The following is a 27,298-nucleotide window of genomic DNA, read 5'->3' as shown; positions in this document are numbered from 1 at the left end:
GCCTCCAGGTATGTTTGCTATGGTCCAGTAGAGACACCAACGCCGTATATCAGGGAGATAGACTCCTATAGCAACCTTGTGGTGGTATCTGCCTACAGGTATGTTTGTTATGCTATGGTCCAGTAGAGACACCAACGCCATATCAGGGGAGAGACATCCTATAGCAACCTTGTGGTGCATGTAGCAACCTTGTGGTGCCTATATCTGCCTACAGGTATGTTTGCTATGGTCCAGTAGAGACACCAACGCCGTATATCAGGGAGAGACATCCTATAGAGAGACTGCCCCTATAGCTACCTTGAGAGCAACGCCGTATATCTGCCTACAGGTATGTATCTGTTTGCTATGGTCAGTAGAGACACCAACGCCGTATATCAGGAGAGAGACTCCCTATAGCAACCTTGTGGTGCATGTATCTGCCTACAGGTCCAGTAGTCCAGTAGACTAAGTAGAGCAACCAACGCCGTATATCAGGAGAGAGACTCCCTATAGCAACCTTGTGGTGCCTGTATCTGCCTACAGGTATGTTTGTTTATGCTCCATGGTCCAGTAGAGACACTAACGCCGTATATCAGGGGAGAGACACCAACGCCGTATATAGCAACTCCTTGTGGTGCCTGTATCTGCCTACAGGTATGTTTGCTATGGTCCAGTAGAGACACCAACGCCGTATATCAGGGAGAGAGACTCCCTATAGCAACCTTGTGGTGCCTGTATCTGCCTACAGGTATGTTTGCTATGGTCCAGTAGAGACACCAACGCCGTATATCAGGGAGAGAGACTCCCTATAGCAACCTTGTGGTGCATGTATCTGCCTACAGGTATGGTATGTTTGCTATGGTCCAGTAGAGACACCAACGCCGTATATCAGGGAGAGAGACTCCCTATAGCAACCTTGTGGTGCCTGTATCTGCCTACAGGTATGTTTGTTATCTATGGTCCAGTAGCTACAGGTATGCTCTTGTTTGCTATGGTCCAGTAGAGACACCACCAACGCCGTATATCAGGAGAGATAGACTCCCTATAGCAACCTTGTGGTGCCTGTATCTGCCTACAGGTATGTTTGTTTGCTATGGTCCAGTAGAGACACTAACGCCGTATATCAGGGAGAGGGGGAGAGACTCCTATACAGGTATGTTTATGTGGTGCCTGTATGCCTATCGCCTACAGGTATGTTTGCTATGGTCCAGTAGAGACACCAACGCCGTATATATAGACTCCTATAGCAACCTTGTGGTGCCTGTATCTGCCTACAGGTATGTTTGCTATGGTCCAGTAGAGACACTAACGCCGTATATCAGGGAGAGAGACTCCCTATAGCAACCTTGTGGTGCCTGTATCTGCCTACAGGTATGTTTGCTATGGTCCAGTAGAGACACTAACGCCGTATATCATGGGAGAGAGACTCAACGCCCTAGTACCTTGTGGTGCATGTATCTGCCTACAGGTATGTTTGCTATGGTCCAGTAGAGACACCAACGCCGTATATCAGGGGAGAGAGACTGTGGTGCCCTATAGCAGGTATGTTTGTGGTGCATGTATCTGCCTACAGGTATGTTTGTTGTTTGCTATGGTCCAGTAGAGACACCAACGCCGTATATCAGGGAGAGAGACTCCCTATAGCAACCTTGTGGTGCCTGTATCTGCCTCCAGGTATGTTTGCTATGGTCCAGTAGAGACACCAACGCCGTATATCAGGAGGGAGAGACTCCCTAACCTTGTGGTGCCAACCTACAGGTATGTTTGCTATGGTATAGAGCCTACAACGGTATATATGTTAGAGCTATAGGTACCTTGTAGACTGCCTAAGGTATGTTTGTTATATATATCAGGGAGGGAGAGAGACTCCCTATAGCAACCTTGTGGTGCCTGTATCTGCCTACAGGTATGTTTGCTATGGTCCAGTAGAGACACTAACGCCGTATATCAGGGAGATAGACTCCCTATAGCAACCTTGTGGTGCATGTATCTGCCTACAGGTATGTTTGTTATGCTATGGTCCAGTAGAGACACCAACGCCGTATATCAGGGAGAGAGACTCCCTATAGCAACCTTGTGGTGCCTATCTGCCTCCAGGTATGTTTGCTATGGTCCAGTAGAGACACTAACGCCGTATATCAGGGAGAGAGACTCCCTATAGCAACCTTGTGGTGCATGTATCTGCCTACAGGTATGTTTGCTATGGTCCAGTAGAGACACTAACGCCGTATATCAGGGAGAGAGACTCCCTACAGCAACCTATTGTGGTGCCTGTATCTGCCTCCAGGTATGTAACTTGGGCGGTTTGCCCTCTGGCCAGTGACATTTGACCACCCTGTACACGGCCTGACTGGCTAGACAGACAGAATGTTTAGTGTGGGAGCAGTGATCCACGGATACATCGTGGGTGGGTGGGGAGACCACAGCAGGCCAAGGTACACACTACACACACAGTGAAAAACATAGATGAGTTACCCCGAGCTCGAGACAAACCGATTTTGGGACGTTATTCCAACAAATCAGGAAGGATCATGACACAATGCATTATATATAATGTATCGTGAGGGATGGGGTGTGGGTGTGTGGGTGTGTGTGTGTGTGTGTGGGGGTGTGTGTGTGTGTGTGTGTGTTTGCTTCCAAGTCGTGCTTCCAAACTTTGGAATCCTACCCAACACTTCGTGTTTAATTCTTTACTGTTAATTACCTGAATTAAATTCAGACAATTATAAATGTCAAATTGGGTGCATTAAAAGGTAGCCTAGTAGTACCATCGTCCCTCCTTCATTAGCACAATTTGTCTGTCTGAAACGTTCTCTGAATCCTAAACAACATGTCAACATCGTTGGTATCAATATTGTGTTGTTAATATTACATTGTTGTGATCAATATTATTCTATAGGTAATTTTGACGTAGTTGATATGATAGTGTATAAGCATCACTTGCATCTGCTTAGTGTACATTCAGAATAACCTATAGAGCTCTAATTCCTTATACGAACGAGCACACATTTGGTAAGACTGTCCACTGGACCCAATAGAATTAAAAAAGGAAAAGAAACCATGTCATGTCTAGAATGACTTGAGAAGATATTAAGCACTGTTCTGGGCTGCATTTGGATTTTGACTTGCAGCCATATATCTTTTAAACCTGACAACATTATTTCCTGGACTAAAAGCCAGTCAAAGTAACAAGTCTAGATTCACCAGCAAATTGCTTGATTCAAGAACTAAAGTACTGTCGGAAATACAAAAAAATGCTTTTTCGCATTTATATCTACAATTTATGTAGTTAATATGTGAAAATGTGAAATATCTGCTAAACTAAGTTCGGCCTAACTACAGTCTCAGTGGTAGGGAGATAGGAAACGTAGAAAAATGACTTTACTGAGGAGAGATTAGTGCAGAAATGAGCAATGTAGTTGTTTTTTTAAGTCGAAAGCGACTTATTTGGAACAGACCATGGCTTTATGCAAATTAGTGTGCGATGATATTGTATTACAAAGGACACTTTTTAAATGCCCATTTGGAAATTAAAATTAGCTTCATTATAAACGATAGCTGACATAAAAAATAATAAGTTTAAGACTGAAACTATTAAGGATGTAGCTACCACGGAGTCTCACTGTCACTGTAAAAGAAGCAGGTAGGAGGGGTCGTCTCAAAAGCAAAACCAGGACGGGTGTCGCAGACGGCGGTGGGGGTCGGGCTAGGGGATAGAGATATCCGCTAAGATGAGATAATCCTTTAGGGGAATGAAAATGTGGAAGTAAACGGCACGTCATAACAATTTACAAATAATATCCAGTCCTGTCGATCTTCGGGTGGTCATGTCACCTGTATATTTTTTACATTTAATACGATGGCTAATTTAAGCTTTTTTATGAATATCATGCTCTTTTCCATATCTCAACATAAACTTTATGAAAGAAAGACACGTAAGATTTTAATCAATAAATGAGACATATGCAACGCACATGAATAAGCATAAAATATCTTTGAGATGACCCCTTGTGCCTGTATGCAGCACATGCATTTCATGCCAGGTGAGTCGACGGTCCGTCGTCATACCTGGCTGAGCGACCTACAAAATGTAATTGCCATCTATAGTGTGATCTATTGTTTTCAGCAGCTATTTGTATTTGTTCTAAGTTTTGCCCGATTTTACGAGTAAACATGCTTTTCTGGATATCCTATAACGCATCCTGCTGAACGCTCAGTTAGGCCGATGTGGGTTATTTCGACATATGCTATTTGCAGTTATGTAAATTTTAGGGATACAGAGTAACAGCCTAACAGTTTTTTTCTATTTCCGACAGTACTTTAGCATGGGTGGATATCCAGGCCTTTACTAACTGAACTAACACGTTGTGATGCCTGGCCCACTTCAGGGTTATGATAGACACAGAGGCGGTGTTATGATTAATAATAAATTCGGAATCTGTTCCTCGTTAATCCGAAACAAAGTCCGAGTCCCGCGCCTTCCCTGTGTACGGTGACTCACAGTTGTCTGTCATAAGGCCTCACTGCTACACAGATACATTCAACACCCAGTTCATATGTGCCCTATGTTAACCTAACAACTTATACATAACGAGTGAGTGAGTGAGTTTGGTTTCACGCCGATTCACGGCGGGGGATACCAGAAATGGGCTTCACACATTGTACCCACGGGGGGGATCGAACGCTTTAACCACGTGGCTACCCCACCGCCAATCATATAGTACGATGTCAGTGAGTGAGTGAATAATGTTTACCACTGTATCAGCAGCTATATGTTGCAGCTATTCGCGGCAGTAACGAAGTAAGAATCAGAACCACACTTAAACTTACACCCACACACCCGTCCGGGACTCCGGGTAGCTCGCTATATTTGGGACCTGTAAAGAAATACCAGTTTGTACATGGGGACACACCCATAAATGTATATCACCACAGAAGTAGAATTACATCCAGCTAGTGGGCAGTATATTTGTTCACGCATGCCTGTATGTAACTCTACACCCCATGATGGTTGGGACGTGCACAGACACTGTTTTAGGTTCGACTAGTTACATTCCGTGCGTGTAAATCTGGAATGAGCTGGCTGCGGCGTTAAACACCATTCATTCACATGATTTTATGTCATGCAAGCGAGAGGGATGTCACGTAGTTTAGTGCAAACATGTGGCGACATATTCCCTCTGAGCAATCCTAGGCAGTCCCCCGTGGGTGGGACTAACTGATGAACGATACAGTCGACTGTTCACCCACAAACATTTAGACTGTCACAGGTGATGTGAGCTGTCGGGGACAACGATGCATACAGTATCAAATCATACTACTGAACGAAATATAGGAATTTACAACCACAAAGCATTATGTGAATAGCCCTTAACGCAAAGCAGAGAAATGACTCTACCCTGGCACCGATTGAACATGGACAGCGGGGGCGGCCATCAAAACAACCCAGAGTTACAACCAGAAAGATACTGGTGTTATCCTGAAAGGACCCTGACAACACCCGAGCTGTTACATTACAACACAATGCACAGTCCCTGTGTTAGGTCTACCTGGAAAGACCACTCCCTCATAGCATCATATATAACGTATCCTATCGTCCATTTCAAAATGTTTTATGTAGAATATATTTCAGCAACACGGATGGGCCTGTCTTGAGGTTTTGATTACTACGGGGTACTATTGGTTTCATCTCCGTACAAGAAATATATCATCGGCCTCTTTTGATATTCGCAGTTTATCATAACTACAGACGCTCAACTTAAATAGGTGACAAATGTAATATCAAACAGATGACCTGACATTAGGTCTTTGGGGTCAGTTAGTTAATTCCGGAAGGTTAAACCCACCATGGACTCAAACATTTCTCTAACGAGACAATCTAAATGAATGAGCTGTCCAACTACAGGCGAGACTGTCCATCAGTCTTCATTCACTCGGAAGGCTGATTCAATACATTCAACTCTCGCATTTAGACTAGTGGCGACAGTCAGGACAAGCAAGCGCCCACTCAAACAGAAAACATGCTAAACCTGTTCCGTATTAATACACAACCTTGTATGACACCCTGTAGAAGCGTGTTTACATCTGTGTACATGCCCACATACCAACAACATCTGTATTGATTGGGGATGAATAATATATGGGAAGATGGTTCGAACTAATTTTATTAAAATGTCACATTAAAATGATAATCCACATGAGTGATTTTGGGTTGGTTTTAATATTTGATAAATGATAACGTTATCATGATACGTAGATTGTTCCAGTCGGATAACTTAGATTTTTCTTCTCATCATTAATGGATGTACAGGTGGTTCGGTGACCTGACACAGCTTCTGCCTCAATTGTACAACGCTTGTACGAGTGAGTGATTTTAGTTTAACGCCGCTTTTAGCAATATTCCAGCAATATCACGGCGGGGGACACCCAAAATGGGCTTCACACATTGTACCCGTATGGGGAATCGAACCTGGGTCTTCGGCGTGACGAGCGGCCGCTTTAACCATTTGGTTACCCCACCGCCCCAACGCTTGTCAGAACAGTGCACGCTGTATGTATCAATCAAATAGTCTTGCTCCGATGCTGTCCTGAACGATGAACCCATGATGCTGTCCTGAACGATGAACCCATGATGCTGTCCTGAACGATGAACCCATGATGCTGTCCTGAACGATGAAGCCATGGATGTAAAGTATTCCCATAATATTACTCAAGTCTAAATACCGGGAAATCCGTCTCTTACAGGGACACAATATTCTTATTAATTATGAAATCTAGAAATTATGATTTAAACTAATAATTATATTGCCATAGGGACTTGTGCAAGTCTATCAAAAAACGAATGATACCACTTACTGAGTTGAAATAGGCACCAGACTACGTTATGATGGAGTACGCTACGAGGGGATTTCAAAAAGTTCTAATTATCGCCATGAATTTATTGAGAAATTATGATGAAAATTTGAAGGTAACATCAGTAATCCTTATCTAGTTAATGGAACAAAGCTATTAATATCACTCCATTCAATCTTGTGTTTGTTCATCCAAATCATGAGTAACCCCATGTATGGAGAAAATAGAGGCACACAGGATTTTCAAGTTTTTTCACTTGAAGGGTTGCACTGCCAGACACATTCACGAGGAGATGAAATCTGTTTATGGTGAAGATAGTCCATCTTATACTGTTGTGCGATGGAAAAGGCATTTTCAAACCGGTCATATGTCCCTCACAGTTGAGCCAAGATGTGGACATCCGTTTTAACGATACCAAAGAGGTCATTGAAGAGGTGGAGGGTTGGTTTTCCATGAAATCAGGGGGTCTATTCAAGCGTCTGCAGAAGGTCAAGAAATGTCGGGAGAAATGTGTCACTCTGGATGGTTACTATGTAGAGAAGTCTTAAGGACAAGAAATCAAAATAAAGTTTCTACCCTGAATACGTCTTGGTGATAATTAGAAATTGTTTATACCCCCACGTATATACACTGTTGTCGGGGGTAAGCATCTGATGTTGATGTGGTAGGAACAGTACTGGTAGCTGCAGATCGGCACTGTCTGCTTCAACTGACGTCCATTACTCACTCACGGTGCAGCTTGTAAAGCGGTTTAAACAAGGTTAAGCGATCAGGATGTTTCCAACATGGATATACTTGATGAGCTCTTTGCATAACGATTTAGAAATTACTTGCTTGTATTTTTTTTAAAATCATGATTAAAGATCATCCATATATCAGGAATGGACTTCGAGATATGTCTTAGTTCGAAATAATTCTATTGAATATGCAATTTATTTTCATATTTATTCATTATATGTGGTGGAAAAGTAAGACAAAGCATAACTACACAATGCACAGACAAATGATGTAATTTGATGTTCAGTTATGTAGTAACAGTACATTGTGGGTTACTCGACAGTCCTCACTGGGTACAGCAGATACTATATAGTGTTAGTGCGCGCCACGGGGTACAGCCGGAGAGCTGACCCTAAAATAGTGGTTTTTTAGCACCCTAGTTTTTGTCATTTTATATTTTACCCATTTTACTCTGTATATATATATTAATTTCCTTAAAGCACATTTTAAACTTTGTATGGCATACTAGTATTTTACCAGCATTTACATGTATATATGTGATTTATGAATTTTGTATCTTATTTGCTACTGTGATATATTTAATAGCACTTGTGATTAATTATATATTTTTACAGTCTCTCATAACTCTTAGATAGAGTGGCTTGTTACATTTTATCTGTTTTATGTATAGTTTAGAATTTTAATGTCTATTGTAACAAGGTGAGACTTTAATAAACAATCAGTCTGTCTGTTTGTCTGTCTGTCTGTCTGTCTGTCCGTCTGTCCGTCTGTCCGTCTGTCTGTCTGTCTGTGACAGTACCACCGGGAGATGTGCAGCAATGATGAGACTATGCAGAGAATGTGCGACTTCAACAGATCCCCGAGTCATCACATTGTTGGACTGCCACAGCACCACACCTGTGTCCTGGGAGTGTTACATTGCAACCTGCACATGTTGTCTGTAACCTGTAACATCGATATGTTACATTGTACATACAAACCCCGCCATCTTGGCGTGCATGACAGGTAGGCGGTCGTGACATGTGTCACAGTGACAATCACCGAGGTCGTCCGGGATAGTGAAGAGCCGGACTAACGGAGATCCACAGATTATATGCACTAAAACGTACACATTTTATGTAGATAAACGGGTAACATATCCACGCTACCTGTGTTATTGGCGGACAACATATGAAGATAATGAAGCGATCAATATCACACAGCTAGCTCTCACAGACAATATTGTCCATGTACAAAACTACTAGTATATGTTCAAAGTAGCTGCTAAACACATGAAAGTGACATGATTCATAAAGACATATGCACCGCAATATTCGCTCCAAGACCGGAGCAGGACACTCACAGCTTCAGTAATTATCGCCAATACAAATTCCCTTATAATTTCCGGTGAAAATAACCATGGATCTCTCCGTGGGCGGACATGAGATATGGCAATTCGTATTATCAGAAACGGGTCTCTATCAGACAAAACCTCGGACACAGATTTTGTTTTTATAATTGTTATTTCCACTAAATACTAACTGAAGTCATTCAACAGAACTGACTTTTTAATACACTACTGCAGGCTCTCAACGTAAACCCCATTCAAAACATGTCACCACTGGCGTTGTTATGATATTATCGATACTTCACATGCTGGACTATTTAAATACAACATGTTTTCTTGACGTTTAAGTGCATTCTTTGAAGAATGCCAGAAAACAAAAGAACAATGCTTACGTTTAATCTTTGAAAAATATGTGTAAAGTGGTTTTCTGTTGAGATATTGTTACCAGGAGAGAAGCAGCCGGAACTCAAGGTCGAGAAAAGGCGTTTTTCAGTCACAGTTTGCACAGTATTAAGAACATGTATGTATATTAGGAGAAAATACATTTTTTAATTGTTTAGAAGAGGGGGAATACTTTGAGGCCAGTTTCTGGTGCTGTCGTTTGAAAAACTCTAAATTATGATTGATTCGGTTGATGCACGGAGCAGTCAACCAGTTCACCACGTTAACTTACAGTTCGAAGAGTCAACCAGTTCACCACGTTAACTAACAGTTCGAAGAAAACACAACAGAGCGGGTCAATATATTCTCTAGCAAATCGACTTTCGGAACAGTTTTGTTCAATAAAACTTACTTCCCAATGTAGCCGACAGCGAGCACGGTGCTGTGGCCAACCTGTGCGTCATACCTGTTTTAGTTTAGAACGCGGATGTTGTTGGAAAATAACATTTCTTTCAAACGAGCGTCTTTGGCAGACGTGGAAACAGTTTGAGGTTTTCATATTGCCTCGACATGCCACAAATCCAGTTGTTCTCATAAAGAATTAGCGAACCAGGTAAATAATTGACTGCATACCATTCGACGTCTGGGTGTATAGGAAAAGAGTGTCTGAACTGTCATTGTGAACGGAACTGTCATTGTGAACGGATTGCATGTCTTGTTGATTGATGTGAGTGAGTGAGTGAGTGTGTGTGTGTGTACGTGTGTGTGTGTGTGTGTGTGTGTGTGTGTGTGTGTGTGTGTGTGTGTGTGTGTGTGTGTGTGTGTGTGTGTGTGTGTGTGTGTGTGTGTGTGTGTGTACGTGTGTGTCTGTATCTCTGTGTCTGTGTTTGTGTTCCACCTACCTTGGAATGTGTGAAGTAGCCGAGCACGGTGTTAGCAAGGCCCTGGGAGATTGAACGAATGAAGTTCTCCACCCCTCCCAGGCCCATCCTCTCCACCCACATCGACATCGTCCCGGGGGGTCCCCTTGCTTGCTGTCACAAAACTTGAAGGTATCCCGTTAATCCATCGAAAACACGTCTAATGTAGGCCATGCTTGTCGTCTGCGTGTTAGCAAGTGATATAAATAGGAGCGTGTTCGTTCAGTACACCTTCAAACATGAGTATTCCCGACCCGGAACTGTACCTGATCCTGGGCTAGTTTCTAATGTTGACACTACACTGCTAAACTATGCAAAACAATGTCACTGTACTGTTAATCCGAATGATCGAGTAAAACTGACAACCGCTCCTCAGCACCAGGTCCGTGTCCCTCAACACAACACTCTCAAGACCGGACTGAGACTGGACTGTAAACTTTCATCCTATCGTCACTACTTGTATTACACCCTTCCTTCTTTAACCTAGCTGAACACTTCAATGAAACTCCGAAAACAGCGCTTCTGTTCGCTGCATATCGTCTGCTCGTGTGTCAGTCCACCTCTTTAGTCCACAACACACTCCATAACCGAGAAGTCTCGAAATATTCCCTTGAGGCAGAATGATCGTCTGTTGCGCAGTGTGTCGTCTGCTCGTACTGACGTACCTTGCCTGTCTTCTCACTCGCAGTATGTACACCTCTCTGCACTGCTGCTCACTGAATTCACTGAGGGGTGATTTGTTTTACTACTATCAGTCTCACTTCATCGCTAGCACGCTTATCTCGAGACGTACATGTCGATGCTCATGGAGGGGCTGTTCCACCTCTCCAAAAGGATCTGGATGACAGCGCACATTTTATGTTAAGTGAAGCGTTGCAAATGGAATAAAACCTTTCAAAACTATCATCTTCATACTTCCCCCTTTCCCCCGGCCAACACTGACATAACAAGCTCACCCTGCAGTAGGATCGATTATCTGTCTGTCACGTGACACTCCTTCGACTGCTCCTGGCAACATATGGCCGATACGAAAGTATGTGATGTTATAAATATTCATTTGTATGCAGTAGTGACAGTTACATTTTCTTCTTACGTGGATACAACAAGGATAAGAACAAACACTACAGTTATTCTCAAGTGTCAACTGCAGACAAGTACACATTGTTGTATTGCCCCCGCGATATGTGTAGTATCTGTAATGTTTATTTTAGGAGACATCATTTCTTATTCGTGTTTATTAAAGTTACCATCTTGATACATTTACAACATACACATCAAGTATGCATTTTCCCGCTGCCTTAAGATAATAGAAAAACAACTCGCAATGTTTAGTTTGGGATTTGTACATTAGTTCGTGACGAAACATCTGGCAGACGACTTCTGGCGTATTGGCAGACGACATACACAACATGCGCGTCTCGTATTACATTAGCCCATATCCGTCAGGACATGCATTTTGTGCTCAGCTGCAAAGCTGTTAGCAGAACCATTGGATGACACGACACAAGCATATGTATTGAAGTAAACACAATTTACATATGTATTTTCATGTAAAGAAGTAAGTATGTACAATGACACTCAATTCTGTAAATGAAACTATATAGAGATGGACAGTAAGATGAACTGTGAGTAAGATGGTAAGTAAGTCTTGTACGTCAAATCTACTTGCCGACTGATGTATCGAATATTCCCAACAATCTTGACATTCTCCGGCTTTGTCGGGGGTAATCAGATAATATAATATACACTTGAAATCATGTTGTCTATCAAGGACAGATAAAATCATCCCTGTCAAAGTGGAGTGGACGCCAGTATTAAAGAAAAAATTGTAATCTGTCTCATGCAGATAACAAAGACCGTTATACTGTGCTCATCTTGTATACTTGTTACACTGCTCAGCCTGACGACGAGCTTGTCCCAGAAGTACGTGTGTAACACCCTCCCCTCCCCGTACCTCGACACTTCTGACGTACTGATCGTTGATCATGCAATGTTCTCCCTGTCTGTCTGGTCAGTAGTCTATTATTACAATCCCACCAGAATGTAGTAAGAATGTTGCAGACTGTATCGTCCTCTCCTTCAGCCGACATATCTCATGCTTGTTGTAAGAATGCAATGGGGATCTAATGAACACAATGACTACTGAATAATGACAGACCATGATCTCAGCAGGCCGACATTTATGATTCTATATATATGTTATTCCCAATCCGAACGGATCGTAAGACACCCTATTACTGTACGCGTGTGCTCTGGTGTGATGCTCAAGTATGATGCTCTGGTGTGATGCTCTGATATTACAGTGTGATGCTCTGGTATGGCACTGTGATGCTCTGGTGTGATGCTCTGATATTACAGTGTGATGCTCTGGTGTGATGCTCTGGTGAGATGCTCTGGTGTGATGCTCTGGTACGGCACCGTGATGCTCTGGTGTGATGCTCTGATATGACCGTGTGATGCTCCGTGTGATGCTCTGTGTGATGCTGTGATGCTCTGGTGATGTGATGCTCTGGTGTGATGCTCTGGTACGGCACAGTGTGATGCTCTGGTGTGATGCTCTGATATGACAGTGTGATGCTCTGGTGTGATGCTCTCTGGTATGGCACTGTGATGCTCTGGCACTGTGATGCTCTGATATGACAGTGTGATGCTCTGGGTGATGGCACTGTGATGCTCTGGTGTGATGCTGTGATGCTCTGATATGATGTGTGTATGACCGTGTGATGCTCTGGTGTGATGCTCTGGTATGGCACTGTGATGCTCTGGTGTGATGCTCTGGTACGGCACTGTGATGCTCTGGTGTGATGCTCTGATATGACAGTGTGATGCTCTGGTGTGATGCTCTGGTATGGCACTGTGATGCTCTGGTGTGATGCTCTGGTATGGCACTGTGATGCTCTGGTGTGATGCTTTGGTATTTCACTGTGGGAAAACGGTCCCTCCACAAACATGCCTGCAAACCTCTCATTTAAGGTCATGCACGTGCACCAGGCCCAGCCCAGCGCACAACTCCAGAAATAGATATCACTCAGAACGATAAGGCAGGTCGACTTCAGCGATGCTCTCGGTGTATATCTGTGCACTATGCAGAGACAAGCACGGTGAAACAATTACCTGGACTTTTTAAGTTTGTTAGAAATAATTCACAAATCTGTTTACTTCGACATAAACAAAAGGTTGACGTTGTCATGACAATGGCATTCTGGTATGACGGTGCCAAAGATTTACTGCAGCCAGACATGTTGTCTATACTATTCCATAATGAGACAGCATGTACACACATCTAGCTGTACTGTCTAAGCCTACTGGTCGCTGACCGACTGTATTCAGTGTGGTCGTGTTGTAAGAACAGTTCCAGAACTCACAAATCAACATGAAATGCACATGTTGTTTTCGGGTTTTTCTGGGTCATTATTCAGGAGGACATGGAAGGGGTCTAGGTTGACCACAGTGGCCGAACTGATCTACAACTGACCTTCTGACGCTGACATGTAAGTCAGACAAACCAAGCCGTCGGTTTGACACCGATAGTTACTGTTGTTTTGGATATTGTAAGCAATTGTACATGTGATGGAGGTGTGAAATGATGTGCAATCTTTCATTAATATACTTACAGTGCTAATTTAAATGTCAAATGGGCATTGTGAAAAACATACACTGTACATTCTATAAAGAAGTTGTTATCCATAACATTTGTCTTGTATTACATTCTGTAGACACACACAGGCACACAGGCACACAGACACACAGACACATCACATACACTCTCTCTCTCTCTCTCTCTCTCTCTCTCACACACACACAGTCATACTCAGTGCTGTCATCAATGTCAGTGATTCAGACCCATACACAGTTTGTGTTTCGACTTGACGAAGCTTCATCAACATTGTATTTCAACGACTCCCTTCTTATTTCCTTACCGTTGACGATGTTGACGACCTAATGTATATGCTTACTTTAGATCTTTAATGACAACCATTATTGGCATGAGTATATATGTCTAATTGAGATCGCATGATTCGTGAAACCATGTACAGATGTGATCTGATATTGGACACCTTGTTAATACCTATATAGTACATGTGTGCTATAATACTGTATATCTTCAGAAAATATCGCAAAGAGGTCGTACTTAGAGGACCCCTGGCGCTCCTTTCACGAGGCAACCTTTACTAAGGTTAACCCTAACTCCCATTCTTTAACATTGCACCCAAGTTACCTTAGTGACTAGCGATCACCTTAGTGCTTTGTGAAAGGAGGCTCATGTTTTTTTATGTTTGTTGGGTATCTACGAAAACCGTCGTCAGCTGTAGGTCCAGTATATGGTCATCTGTGCGAAGGAAATATTTGTTATGTTTGTTTGGTATCTACGAAAACCGTCGTCAGCTGTACGTCCAGTATATGGTCAGCTGTGCGAAGGAAATATTTATTTGTTGTTGTTTATTGCACTCAGAAATATTCCAGCTATGGCTGCGGTCTGTAAATAATCGAGGCTTGACTAGACAATCCAGTGATTGACATCATGATGACATGTGTCAATCAATTCAGTGAGCCTGACCACCCTATACCGTTAGTCGCCTGTTACGACGGTAGTCATGGGTTACAGGGGATCACCCCTCACCCGGACCTTCACGGGTCGCGAAGGAGCAGTCTGCTCGGCATTGTGTCGTAAACATATGCAGAACTTGTTTTCCCTAAAAGTGTTCAAATCTTGACTTCTGGTGGTATACCAGTCAATGTTGTGAATAATTATTTCAAAAGAAGCAAGCTGACTTTGTTAAATACAGTTAAATAATCACTTGCCACAGCTAGTATGTATACACAGAGAACTTAATTAAGCACCACCTGTATTTTTGCAATGATAAGTTAAAACTTTTCATGGTGACCACGATGGAAAAACATGAGTTTTTCTGACCCGTATGATCCTTTGACTGAAAAAAACAACAAAATGGCAGTTCAAGTATGTCCCTGGAATGTTTAATGTTGAATTTATTGGTGAATGTGAACATTCAAAATGCCATTTTGCGTGTCTTACACGATTCAAGGTCAATACTGAGTGTAACCTCCAGGTGACTGTAAGACAGCCAGGACACTCCTCCTCATACCCCCTATCAGCCTCCTAATCCTCTGAAGGGACAGTCCACGCCATTCATCGTGTAATGGGCCAGGTTCTGTACAGGAGGATCCATTTGTTGCACACGACGACCAATCATGTCCAAGATATGCGCCAGAGGGTTAAGATCGGGGCTCATTCAGTCGTGCAATATGTGACTAACTTAACTAAGTTCTTTGTGTATATATTCTCGTTGAAATTGGAAAATACACGGACATTCATAAATAATGTTGTGCCATACAGTTATATTTTACACCTTTCCATTTTGTGTTCTAAATTAATCCCAGTAAAGTATGTTTATTTTATACGTCCAAGAATGCCATGAGCAACAGTACTGTGAACAGTTTTACATTCAAATGATATTCAACTCAAAGAAACAATCTTTTGGATATGTTTCATATATAAATTAACTGTGTTAGATTAGATTTGAACATGTTTTACTTCAAAAAGTATGATTTTATATGCATTGGGAATATTTCGTTTACACAAACATTTAGGCAAGTTGATTTACAAGCATGAGTACAGTTGTGATGATACTATTTGTTCTTGAAAAGGTGAACGGGTGCTGTCCCACGTACCGAAATGCTGGCCAGTTGTTCACTGAAAACATATGGTACAAGCCAGAAAAAGAAAACACATAGGACATCCTTTTAGTGATAAATGCATCAAATTTGAAATGTTCTCCACGTGTCTACTGAGAAGCATTTTGAAAGCTCACTGTGGATTTTAATGATTTAATCCAAAATATACACATTTTGAGCCGTCTGACGTTCTTTGAAATCCTGTTCGTAATTGCATACTCTATTGTACCTGAAAGATGTAGGGAAGCTTCATATTGCTCGACATAAAGAGAACATTGATAATTGAAATGTTAGGCGTCCCTCCCCTTGTCATATAGTGTTACGGGATATTTTCGTGGCTTTGAATCTTACGGCAAATATGAAAATATTGAACAAGAAATGGAGAGCTCCAGTGATGCCTATGCGGGTACCTACTTTATTCCAAACTCCTCATACATGGTATGAGGAAGTCCAGCATTTCGCACTGTTTTCTTGGAAAACTTCAGATGACATTAGCATTATTGCGTTATTGTATTGTCCCTTTTATCATTATCATATTTCACGCATATATGTCCCTTTTTCACAGGTAATAAAGGTATATGTGTTTTCCCATAAATAGAACAAAGTGAACCGCCGTGGAATCTACTGTTACTTTCATGGTGTTGAATACTGACAAAATAAATAACGGCCTCCACAGTTTGGATTTCGACATGGGGGTGTGAAACTCCATAAAGAATTTCATCAGGTAGGAGTCCTCGTGCCCAGTGGTGACCTTTAACCTTCTGCCGATTCAACCAACGCGAGCGTATTGTCCGTGCAGATTCCTCGACGTCGCCCTTGAATTGTAGGTGAAAGGGTTGTCACCCTTTAGATCAGGCCTCGAATACCCTCACACTAGGGGGCGCTGACTTGAAAGGCTTTGCTCATCAAGGTACGGCGTTGGTTTTCGGCGGAATGTACACAAATATTTGTTGTACAGGATATTCTCAAATCATGTTTTGTTACGAAAGGTGGTTGTTTTAGTAAGGGTTTACTGTGGATTTGGCCGGGGGCAGTTACTCTGTAGTGTGGTGGCTTGGGGATATTGGTAACAAATTGATTACAGTGGCTACTTCCCAGGTTGATGGGTGGCTGATAGAGGCCCGTGGATTACTGTTATCGACGATAGTAATGGGATATGTTACCAAGCAAGCTGTAATCAACACTGGATCAATAACAAAGGGAAGGGTTAAAGCAATAACCGTCTAAGCTATTGTATTACTCTCATTATTCAAACCCAGATAACAGTATTCTTTAATATTTGGGGTAGTGGGGGGATGAACAGATCTACAGGTTTTCCAGCCGACAGAATACATGCTCTAGGGTATTTACAATAGATACCCGCTCTAGTCGTCACATAGTCGCACCTCACTGCAAATGTACGGAATCTCCCTCGCAGGTACAAAAAGGAATTGAGTGATGGCAGTCAAATTGATAATCACAATGTCCGTTATTTCGGTAGAGTGATATATATTTGCTTGAAGTAGCAGATGCTCAGTACCCCTCCCTAGACTTACATAAGTCTCTCAGGTAATAATTAATAGATTAAATAATAATTTTTAATAAATATGAATATCCATCTAACAGACTGGCGTCCTTAGAACTGTCCGCTGATCTAAACTTGTCTCTTTAAAGGAAAGAATTACCACAGATACATGGGCTTAGCCTTCAGGATAGCTTTGGGGCAAGGCTACCCCTCTCCCACCGTCTAGATATACGGAGCATAAACCCAACTCACTCACTCACTCGAGTAGCATATGTCTCACCAATGTCCAATCAATAGAGCCAATGGAGTGAAAACCATTACTAAACACTGTACGTATATGTATTGAAATCAGTACCCGCTGATATTTGTCCCGAACACCATGTACACTCTATGCTCGTGTATATTACATGCCATGGAGGTGAAGTACGGTAGGAATGTGCAGTAAATAATGAAGTTACAGACACAGCGGTATTCTCGGACCGCGCATGACAACATAGACTTCAGGGTTATATTTATATATATACCTGTTATCAAAGGATATTGACATCTTCCAAATCTACGTCATGCTCACATAGAGCTTATATTGCATTGTATTATGTGTATACCACATCATTAAGATGCTGCAGAGGCAGGGATAGTGTATCGACGTGACGGTATATAATACATGTCACATTAGATTCTACTTACTGTCAGGGCCACATGTTGCTCTATAGACTGGGTGTCAACATATATGCAGGTCTTGTGTTGACTTAGTCAATGACTTAGATAATGCATCTGTTTGGGAAACTAAAGAAGGGCTGCTTAAACGAGGCCATTATTTGTTATAATCACAAATGCCCCATGTAGACGTTAGGACCCTGTCAGATTGCCATGTGCGCCCTACAACCGTTGTAACTGTTTTAATTGAATGCATGTACTTACAGCTGTTATCGATAAGGGAAACGGGGTCTACAAAGTATATTCTTTGAAAGTGTTTTATCCCCCTGGCTGCCAGAGGGACATATGCCCTTCATGGCGTTATTTGGTGTATGTTTGGAAATGTAAAAATCGAATATTTGGTCTGAGGTTTGAAATTCAAAAATAGTATAAGTGATCCCTGATATTTGTTTTTCATCCAGTCACCAATGGTAATGCTGAAACGTCCATGATAAACCTAGAATCAGTTGGGATGTTTTGGATAATACACGAACACGAACGCCGAAGTAAGCTTTCCGCCATATTGGAAAGTGTTTACAAAATCACGTTTCACGAAGGCATCAGACACCTATTAAATCGTGTATATTTCACACTCATGTGCGACATATACACCACTGAATACCTCATACATTATCAGCCAAGTGCGCGTTTGTCACAAACGTTTTACGATTTACTCTTATTGTTTTCGATAATAAAAAATAATCAATTTATGTTCGAAACAAATATTGTGATGATGGCATATCAAATTGCAACTATATTTCTACAAGAATTGTAAAACAAAACATATTAAGCACGCCATGTCTTCCTCCGGACAATCCTTACATCATTATTCTGATAGTTGAATACAAAAAGATAAAAGAGCTATCTTCCATTGTATACTTATGAAGAGAAATAGCCACATAATCATAAACAAAGGACGTCTTATCATAACAAATATATTCGTCTATTTTGAATATTCTTTTTCATTTACATTAAATTGATGCCCAATAGGTGCGCGTGTTGGCCTCATTAAGATACAGTCAAATTGTTTATATATTCATTATTATTATTCAGTATTATTTAAATTATGGAGAAATGAGCGTCAGAACAAAATCCCTCGGCATCTAGGGGGTTATATACCTACTGTGACCGACAGCTGCACTATATACTCCTCACAAAAATTAAGCAAGAAGCAGTTTCAGTGTTATATCTTTATCAATCTCGATAGCGATTTTTGCCGACATGCTACTGAATTAATGGTAAATATTCAAAGAATACATAACCTTTAGTGACTGTCAAATTGATTTATCTGATAACATTGATAACATCACCCGAACACAACCACCCTCAGAAACAACATACAAAATGTGTGGCATGAATGTGCTCCACTCTTCACACATGCACCCTGATCGGTGTAAACCTACCTGTAATCATTCCTCTGGTACAACAAGCGGGTCCTAACTTCATTTTTATGGATGATAATGCCCGTCTATGGATGATAATGCCCGTCTATGGATGATAACGCCCGAGAAAGAGTTGTTAACGATGTTGCTTAGATCAACAACATCACACATATGGACTGGCCTGCAAGGTCACTTGATCTGAATACCATTGAACATGCTTGGGACATATCGTGTTTACAGTCTCCATGTTCACCCCCAGACTCTGGATGACCTTGAGCAGGCGTTACAGAGAGAATGGCAGAACATTCCACAACAGCAACTTTAAAGGCTCATTTGGTCAATGCAAAGACGTGTAGAAGTTTGCATTTGTGCTCATGGTGGTCATTCGCGTTACTGAACACTGCTTCATTGTCCCAAACTGACTTGAACGTTAATTTTAACATTTTGCTCCATCAGTGCATCCCTTTTTGCACGACTGTTTCACGGGTACATGGTTTTGATGATTTGTAAGTTTATTATTGCTCAATACCATTTCATTTCATTTCATTTTGTTAATCGTGTCTACATATGTTTCACCTTTCTATTGCATCATTCCATGATTTGCAATTTCAATAAATGGAAATGTAATGAGACTAAACATTTGTGTTGCTTAACTTTTTGTGAGGAGAATAACATCGTTTCTCATACTGTGTAGAAGTGTTGGTTAAACTTCTGCAATTACTGTAGACCTATTCCAAGTCAACAACTACAAGGTGTTTATATCACTACATGTTAATGGCAATGACAGTATGAAGAAATTATCGTTGACGCGGTGACGACACGAGGTACGAGACACACGTCAGCAGGTTATACAACATCGATTTCACCGCAACTCATGTTCATGATTAAATTATTCAATCAAAACTGTTCAACATTTATTCAACAAATTCTACACGGCGGAACGGTTATCAGTACTTAATTATTGACACAGTTCGATTCGATTTGTCTTTGGAAAAGTATTTTTGGTGAGCATATTTTTAGCGAATATTATATATAATGATATATTAATGAATAATTTTGTTCATCTGCAATAGTCATTTCTATTACCAAGATTACGTCTTGTGTTTTCACGTCGTGTATTTACCCATGTCCCATCTCCACTGATAATCTGTGGTTACTCGACGTTATATTAATGATAGGAATAGTACACTTGAGGAAGCGATAACAAACAGCCACCTGATGTTTCACGGTTAAATAATCTATAAAGTACTTAGTCTTACGGGAGCTATACATCCACTGAACATGAACACGTCTGACTAAACTGATAAAGGTACATTCTTGACAATAGATATATTCTTTTTCTTGAACAAACAATTAAGGCAATACCTATCTAAAATCTAATCCATCTTACGACTTTCTGATAAAGATCACAAACAAAAGTCAACACCTATCTAAAAGCTATCCATCTTATGAATTTCTGATATAGATCACAAAGAAAAGTCAATACCTATCTGAAACCTATCCATCTTGCGATTTTTCATATAGATCACAAATATAGTCAATACCTATCTAAAACCTAATCCATCTCACGAATTTCTGATATAGATCATAAGCTATATTATAATGTGAATATATTGTACACTGTGGTACTAAAGAAGATGGTTTGTCATTGGCTATTTAACAAATGCATCAAATGGTTTTGTTTAATAATTTCGATAATTGGAATAGTACCTTACTTCCCGTAAAGTGTGTAACTAGGTATGTTCACCTGCAATAAGCATCCTGATCAGTTGATAACACAACCACATGATGTTAAGATACCTAGATCCTGGCAAGTAGATTAGATTAGAAATAGGCCATGCCGAAAATGCCTAAAACTGCCACCCCGCGTCTCTAACAAAGGTACAGCCTGCTCTCGATAAGAAACACGGGAAACGCCCTGAACGATCAGGCCTGCCATAGTACAGGTTACATACACTACACCAAATATTTTCCCATTGACTTCTATAGTAACGTTAATGTTTTTAGAATTTAACCAAGATATCAACAGCCATCATTTTTTTATACATGTACATGTGTGCATAGTCTGACCTTTAAAAAGCAATAAAAATATAAAGTCATACCACCTCAGGCAGCTCCTTTTCCGAGTACAGGAAGCTAAACAGAACAACCCCAGTTCCTCACAAAATGTCAACTGCTTGAAAATACCTATTGTCACATTCAGTAGAAGTCATCATGTAAAAAAGACAGCACTAAATACTAATAAAATATGGTCAGTTTTAATTACTGGATGGCTGTACGTTTAAAAAACACAAAAATCTTACACATAATCACTCAATCACAACATTCGTAACTACTCGCCTCTTTCCGAGACCTACAAAAAGACGCCATCTGGCTTGCTGGAATGACACAAGTAGTTACGAATGGAAAACGGCTTGTTAAAATACGGATTCTGATTTGGTTTAGTCACAGGGGGTAAGCAATGTCTATGATCAACCGGAAGTTGGTCGTCATTAACTACCATTTCCTCGATAGACAGTCGATCCCGGTAGAGAGTGAGTCCCAAACTTCGTAAGATTTTGATATTTCCAAGTAGTACACATTAGGAAATGAGACTATTATCTGTATCAGTGAGCGGCAAACAATTGTTTCGTATTTCGACAATTCAACTAATTTCTTTTATTTTCCTCATCAGTACGTTATAGTGGATAGCTAATTTCAGTTAGTATCTTGTTTAAAGACATTATTTAGTAAACATGTAATGGGATTAGGTACAACTTCCCCTCTATACATTCTCCCAAAACAACGGGTCAGAAGAAAGCAGTTTTCAGTACACCCAAGGAGAAGCATGACAAGGTAATAAGTAATATATTTTACAGGTAAAGTGAATTCTCTAGCGAGTACTATACTGTAAGAGAATAATGCCAGAAGCACACCTTGGGTAGTAGAAACTGTGAGGAGCAGCAAATAGGAATGAACCGCCTTCATTAACAGTTATCGTAATGGTCCCCTGAGAAAAGCTTACAACCTGTGGCGTGCACCACACCTTCATTCATGGCGGGTCTGCCTTCCAGATGTATATCGGAACCTGCCTCGTTATGGCGGCGAGTTGCAAAACTGCGGAACGACCTTGACCAAACAGCCAACCTTCACAACTACCGTGAATCAAGTCCAATCTGGTATCTATAAAACTCTACGGTTACTGACTGTGTGCAACCGAACATATGGAATTTGGTGTACTGAAGGTTACTGTACAATCTGGTGTATATAAAACTTTACGTTTCAGACCAAACCCATTGTATGGAAACCTTCGCGTGTTCTGTACAGACGGAGAGATCGAAAGGTGTTGTATGCAAACCTTCGCGTGTTCTGTACAGACGGAGAGATCAAAAGGTGTTGTATGCAAACCTTCGCGTGTTCTGTACAGACGGAGAGATCAAAAGGTGTTGTATGCAAACCTTCGCATGTTCTGTACAGACGGAGAGATCAAAAGGTGTTGTATACAAACCTTCACATGTTCTGTACAGACGGAGAGATCAAAAGGTGTTGTATACAAACCAGACGGGAGTCAAAAGGCGTTGTATGCAAACCTTCACATGTTCTGTTCTGTACAGACGGAGAGATCAAAAGGTGTTGTATACACATGTTCTGTACAGACGGAGAGATCAAAAGGTGTTGTATACAAACCTTCACATGTTCTTGCAAACATGTTCTGTACAGACGGAGAGATCAAAAGGTGTTGTATACAAACCTTCACATGTTCTGTACAGACGGAGAGATCAAAAGGTGTTGTATACAAACCTTCACATGTTCTGTACAGACGGAGAGATCAAAAGGTGTTGTATACAAACCTTCACATGTTCTGTACAGACGGAGAGATCAAAAGGTGTTGTATACAAACCTTCACATGTTCTGTACAGACAGAGAGATCAAAAGGTGTTTTATACAAACCTTCACATGTTCTCATTCATTTGCCCCTTTGACGGAGAGATCAAAATTTAGTGTATGCAAACCTTCGCGTGTTCTGTACAGACGGAGAGATCAAAAGGTATTGTATACAGACCTTCACATGTTCTCATCCATTTGCCCCTTTGACGGATAGATCGAAAGGTGGTGTATGCAAACATGGCATGTTCTGTACAGGTTTGGTGAATGCAAACCTTCATTGGTATTACAGAACTAATTAGATCAAATCAGGTTTAAAGAGCCTTCAGAGCCCGCGTACATATACATATACACGAGACATACGCCTGGTACAGTCGTGTTTTGGCCGTCGTTACAGTCTCAGTAAACTTAGGCTCAGTATTATTCGTTACACTGCTATACTGAGTCTAACAAAACCTTGTGGAAGGTCGCACCAGGTAACCTTTGAGCGACCTATGACCGTCCAATCAAACGCGAGACGACCAAACGGATTTAACAGCTACTATTTTGGGTTCGGCGGGACTTACAAAATGTATATTCTCTTCCCAGGTCGCCAACACTGATCTCACAACAAATGAAAACCCGCATTAAACATAGATATATGACCTGCAGAATATACGCTTTGGGGTTTCTGTTCACATGGTTATCAATTGCTAATATTTCCGCAAGCTGACATCCTTGAATACTGACAAAACGCTATTTTCAGGAACTGTTTAATCACTGTTGTGACGTGCTCCATGTGCATCATTCGGAAGCAATCGTACGGAAAATAGCATTCGGAATCGTTCGGGTACGAAACTTTTTTTAGGTAAAAGTTCAAAAGGTATGTGCGAATGTCGACTTTCGCGATTTGGTAAGCTGTGTTCTGATTGGTCAATTGAAAAGGATACCTGACGCGACCTTCCACAAGGTTTTGTTAGACTCAGTATAGCAGTGTAACGAATAATACTGAGCCTGAGTTTACTTAGACTGGCCGTCGTTATTTCAAACCTGCTTGATATATTTCGCTGTGCAGAGTTGCTTCCACTAGTTTTACGATCCGTTTGTTTGAATACAGTCTTAACAGTGAATATTACTCCTTGTGGCCAGCTGCATAGAGGTGCTCGTGTACTTCACCGAAGAGTTAAATGCAATTATTTTTCCCCATACTAACTTCACACTCCCTCTGTCTAGATCACTCTTTCTACAATGTCTGTTACAAAGTGAAGTGTGATAGCTTTGACGTGAGATGTTCCCATGCGCAGTTATACAGAGAGCGACTGTCTTTGTGTTTGTGACATGAGATAGCGTCGTTTAAGTTGTTGTCAAACAGGTTGTGTGATATATTGGTTGTGTAGGACATTGTATGTGTATGTGTGATATATCCTGGGAGCTACAGTACTACAACAACCAGTAGGACGTTGTATGTGTGTGTCATGTTGTGTGATATATCGTGGGAGCTACAGTACTACGTCAACCAGTAGGACATTGTATGTGTGTGTCATGTTGTGTGATATATCGTGGGAGCTACAGTACTACAGCAACCAGTAGGACATTGTATGTGTGTGTCATGTTGTGTGATATATCGTGGGAGCTACAGTACTACAGCAACCAGTAGGACATTGTATGTGTGTGTCATGTTGTGTGATATATCGTGGGAGCTACAGTACTACAGCAACCAGTAGGACATTGTATGTGTGTGTCATGTTGTGTGATATATCGTGGGAGCTACAGTACTACAGCAACCAGTAGGACATTGTATGTGTGTGTCATGTTGTGTGATATATCGTGGGAGCTACAGTACTACAACAACCAGTAGGACATTGTATGTGTGTGTCATGTTGTGTGATATATCGTGGGAGCTACAGTACTACAGCAAGCAAAAGGGCGTTGTATGTGTGTCTCATGTTGTGTGATATATCCTGGGAGCTACAGTTTTACAGCAACCAGTAGGACATTGTATGTGTGTGTCATGTTGTGTGATATATCGTGGGAGCTACAGTTTTACAGCAACCAGTAGGACATTGTATGTGTGTGTCATGTTGTGTGATATATCGTGGGAGCTACAGTACTACAGCAACCAGTAGGACATTGTATGTGTGTGTCATGTTGTGTGATATATCCTGGGAGCTACAGTACTACAGCAACCAGTAGGACACTGTATGTGTGTGTCATGTTGTGTGATATATCCTGGGAGCTACAGTTTTACAGCAACCAGTAGGACATTGTATGTGTGTGTCATGTTGTGTGATATATCCTGCGAGCTATAGTTTTACAGGAACCAGTAGGACATTGTATGTGTGTGTCATGTTGTGTGATGTATCCTGGGAGCTACAGTACTACAGCAACCAGTAGGACATTGTATGTGTGTGTCATGTTGTGTGATCTATCCTGGGAGCTACAGTACTACAGCAACCAGTAGGGAGTTGTATGTGTGTGTCATTTTGTGTGATATATCGTGGGAGCTACAGTTTTACAGGAACAAGTAGGACATTGTATGTGTGTGTGATGTTGTGTGATATATCCTGGGAGCTTCAGTTTTTCAGCAACCAGTAGGACACTGTATGTGTGTGTCATGTTGTGTGATATATCGTGGGAGCTACAGTATTACAGCAACCAGTAGGACATTGTATGTGTGTGTCATGTTGTGTGATATATCCTGGGAGCTACAGTACTACAGCAACCAGTAGGACATTGTATGTGTGTGTCATGTTGTGTGATATATCCTGGGAGCTACAATTACAACAAGCAACCAGTAGGACATTTTATGTGTGTGTCATGTTGTGTGATATATCGTGGGAGCTACAGTACTACAGCAACCAGAAGGACATTGTATGTGTGTGTCATGTTGTGTGATATATCGTGGGAGCTACAGTTTTACAGCAACCAGTAGGACACTGTATGTGTATGTCATGTTGTGTGATATATCGTGGGAGCTACAGTACTACAACAACCAGTAGGACATTGTATGTGTATGTCATGTTGTGTGATATATCGTGAGAGCTACAGTACTACAGCAACCAGTAGAACATTGTATGTGTGTGTCATGTTGTGTGATATATCGTGGGAGCTACAGTTTTACAGCAACCAGTAGGACACTGTATGTGTATGTCATGTTGTGTGATATATCGTGGGAGCTACAGTTTTACAGCAACCAGTAGGACACTGTATGTGTGTGTCATGTTGTGTGATATATCGTGGGAGCTACAGTACTACAGCAACCAGTAGGACATTGTATGTGTGTGTCATGTTGTGTGATATATCCTGGGAGCTACAGTACTACAACAACCAGTAGGACATTGTATGTGTGTGTCATGTTGTGTGATATATCCTGGGAGCTACAGTACTACCGCAACCAGTAGGACACTGTATGTGTGTGTCATGTTGTGTGATATATCGTGGGACCTACAGTACTACAGCAACCAGTAGGACATTGTATGTGTGTGTCATGTTGTGTGATATATCCTGGGAGCTACAGTACTACAGCAACCAGTAGGACATTGTATGTGTGTGTCATGTTGTGTGATATATCGTGGGAGCTACAGTACTACAGCAACCAGTAGGACATTGTATGTGTGTGTCATGTTGTGTGATATATCGTGGGAGCTACAGTACTACAGCAACCAGTAGGACACTGTATGTGTGTGTCATGTTGTGTGATATATCGTGGGACCTACAGTTTTACAGCAACCAGTAGGACATTGTATGTGTGTGTCATGTTGGATGTTTGTTCTGTCTCTCCGACTGGTGTCAGTAATATAATGTTTGTGATGGTTATGTTTCAGCTGAAATATATCACTGACAATATTCGTGTAATATCATATCATATACGTGTGAAGATTTGACCGTTTATTTCACCTGAAAGCGTTTCCTGATGAACCGGGTGGAACATGTATATATACATTGTGAGATACAGTTATAATGTCACTATTCCAGTATGCAT

At 41.3% G+C, this 27,298-nt stretch overlaps 1 protein-coding gene across 1 annotated transcript in view; it reads right to left on the bottom strand.

Annotated features, from left to right (window-relative positions):
• Nucleotides 1-11,139, bottom strand: part of LOC124279023 (puratrophin-1-like) — a 273,201-nt gene extending 262,062 nt beyond the window's left edge. Inside the window, exon 1 of the mRNA XM_046714814.1 lies at nucleotides 10,180-11,139. Within this exon, the coding sequence (XP_046570770.1) occupies nucleotides 10,180-10,287 (108 nt within the window). The 5' untranslated portion in view covers nucleotides 10,288-11,139. The remainder of the gene's footprint in view (nucleotides 1-10,179) is intronic.
• Between the last annotated feature and the right edge of the window lie 16,159 nt (nucleotides 11,140-27,298).

This window comes from Haliotis rubra, unplaced genomic scaffold (assembly GCF_003918875.1).
Source record: "Haliotis rubra isolate DU_JTF1 unplaced genomic scaffold, ASM391887v1 Scf245, whole genome shotgun sequence".
NCBI classification, from domain to species: domain Eukaryota; kingdom Metazoa; phylum Mollusca; class Gastropoda; order Lepetellida; family Haliotidae; genus Haliotis; species Haliotis rubra.
The sequence above is the reverse complement of the archived record's forward strand: the minus strand, read 5'-3'. Positions and strand labels throughout refer to the sequence as shown.